The 2,820-nt window shown below is 43.0% G+C and overlaps 1 protein-coding gene across 1 annotated transcript in view; it reads left to right on the plus strand.

The window, feature by feature from the left end:
* Positions 1-2,820, plus strand: part of LOC118404038 — a 5,491-nt gene extending 2,671 nt beyond the window's left edge. Inside the window, exons 2-4 of the mRNA XM_035802980.1 lie at positions 158-355; positions 1,583-1,765; positions 2,482-2,820. Of these exons, the coding sequence (XP_035658873.1) occupies positions 158-355; positions 1,583-1,765; positions 2,482-2,513 (413 nt within the window). The 3' untranslated portion in view covers positions 2,514-2,820. The remainder of the gene's footprint in view (positions 1-157; positions 356-1,582; positions 1,766-2,481) is intronic.

Genomic DNA, 2,820 nt, shown 5'->3' on the forward strand with positions numbered 1-2,820 from the left:
GTCCGGGTTTAATTAAGAAAACGTGAATGTGCAATCTTTGGGAGCAACCCCCATGGCAATTATTACCTTATACATGTAAATGTATCAAAACAACTCGAGTATCAACTCGAGCAGAGTGTCAAATGTTAAAACGAGATCTTGTGATCCGAACGAACAGAAACCACGACAGGGTACGCCGCTTCCGTGACTACTTCAGCAAGTTGGAGCAGTACTTCAGGTGGGCAGGAGGGGCTGTGGACTACTGTGGTAGCTGATGGCATCATCAGTACTGTCCGAGAGCTGCTTACTAACCTGCCCGGGCCGTCTACCGTCCGTGACACCCAGGAGATAGTAGTGGGTACGGCAGGACAACAGGGTAGGGTGAAGCACATATTCTGAAGCTTTATGAGATTTAAGGTTAAGATCGTGCACGTCTGGGTTTAGGCTACCCAATTTATAGATGTCTAAAACCTCAAATGCGATCCACACACCTATTCATAACCCCTGAATTTTCGTTCTCTTTAAACCCGGTTCCACAGACCCCTAAGACTATCACAAGAAATTGGGTTCAAGTACAAGTACTATAGGTTGGCTAGTTGATAGGCTCCGATTGATATAAAAAAAAAACTGTAGCACCAGGGCACTGGCTGTGCCTCACTTACGCTCCGGGTCCTTTCCACAAGACGGCGACCAAAATTGGATTTGTGTGACTCTTGACTTCATGAGTTGGAATATGATTTAAAAAGAACCGATGACTTAAATAAAAGACATCAAAACACACAAAACGTAAAAAAAATCGTTCTTTATCTATGAAATGTGTTGAGGTCTGAGATCTGTTGCTCAACGGTCGCAGCGCAGCCGAAGCCTCTAGAGGAAAAGGTGTGTAAAAAGGGTGTAAAAGGTATTTTCGAGTAAGAGAAATACCAATAAGATAGTGGAATACATGCAAAATACGTATGGCAGGGGCGTCATTTTTTAGATACACCGGAGTTTTATCTGTAAACACCTCCAAGCTAGACTGTTACTTCCCCTGGGACCGAATGACCTGTCCTAGCCACCTAGCCACTGTGACATGGTAGCCTAAAGTACTGTGTTAAAGTTCTGTTTGAAGATAACTCTGACGATGATTTGACCGATTTCTGAATATATTGGGTCTTCTGACGCACTGGCACATGAAACACATATTAATGTTATCTCCCTGAACTTAATGGCGTCATGAAACATTTACAGAAAAGTAACAAACATTACTCTTGTGTGAATTACCTTTCTTGATTTCTTTCCGAGCATTGCATCTTGCGAAAGGCTGACAAGTAGGATGCTGTTCACCAGGTTACTGTTTGCCTTCTCTCCGAGACTCTCGCCGCCTGTAGACGAGTGACACGTATGCACAAAATGTCTGCTACACAGACTCTTTCTGCAGTCACTTTTGTCAAACCTATTATTAGTGTCTCCGAAATTGGAAACAAAGGCACCAAGATTGCATCTTACATCCTGGTTATTCGGTAAACAAAAGGCACCAATCAATAGCCTTTATTGCACATATTAGTTGGAGACTAACCTATGCTTGGAGAGTAACCATCTGTACCCGTATGGTGATGAACAGGTTTTGGGGAGGAGCTGACGTGCTCGGAGCTGACTGTGGTGGGCGTACTGAGCGCTGTGCTGACGTTCCTGTTGGTACTCCTCCTACTAAGCTGTGTTGCTTGCGGGGGGAGGGTGTGGCGTTGGTGGGACAGCGGGACCACCAGTGTTACCCTGAGGAAATCCCCCAAGAAGTCACCTCTCAGTACGTACTATTACGAATCAGTCAAGTGACCACCTCTACATAAGGACCACCTGTCCAATCCACTTTCTCGTGGTCCCTTAACAATTTTTCCTTTCACACAACGGCAGAAAGAATCCGGTCTATAGTGACCATTGTTGTCAACATAGACCAGATTTTGGGTGCAGTTTTGACTATAACTTTTCATCATCATCATCAATTAAGAAAGTCCGGAAAAATGAAATTGGTGAGAATATGGATGTGACATTGGTAGTTGTGACTAAATAATGCAATGTAGGCCTCCTTTTGTCATCAAATATGTGACTTAGAGACATCATTGCTATTGGTAACTAAGTCGTAACTGAGTAGCATGAACTCTTCAAGCGCATCAGAAGCCATGTGCATGTCAGGAGCTTTCAATGTCAGTAAAAAATGGTACTAGTCATTTCCTTTATGCTTTAGGCCCCTTTGTACTAGAGGGCGATCGCTGAGGCGTATGGCGACCAAAAATGCAGTTCATGGCTTTGTAATTGGAAAACGATGCAACATGTGAAATTATGACAACAAAACACACTAAAATGTCACAAAACGTAATTCGTAAAGACATTCTTTATCTATGAATTCCTTGGTCACTCAGTGGTCGCATGCAGCCTCTGATGGAAAGGGTGTGGTAGTAAACTACACATCACACATAATGTTTTTCAAGGTTGACACCGTGTATCTGTTCTTTTTTTCCCCAGGCGCCGGTGACTCCGCTACATTTGGGAGGTAGCTCTTTTGACATTGCCGCTAGGTGGCATCTCAGCTCAGCTAACAGATTCCGTGCAGACTGCTTCAGTTCAGGTCTAGACGTAAAGATACCGCATGGAACCCAAGTAAAAATGCATATGCATACTTTGATGAAGGATCTGTGATGGGATTTAGCTAAGGAAATATGTTTTTGTTATCTAAGGATATAGGTCTATCTATTTTCGCAACATGAATCAGTCATGGAGTTTCTTAAAAAGCACATTGCAATATCACTACAAAGCTGGAATATATCTGGTTACTAGTAATTCTGGTCATACAAGTATAAAATG

Source organism: Branchiostoma floridae, chromosome 2 (genome assembly GCF_000003815.2).
Source record: "Branchiostoma floridae strain S238N-H82 chromosome 2, Bfl_VNyyK, whole genome shotgun sequence".
NCBI classification, from domain to species: Eukaryota; Metazoa; Chordata; class Leptocardii; order Amphioxiformes; family Branchiostomatidae; genus Branchiostoma; species Branchiostoma floridae.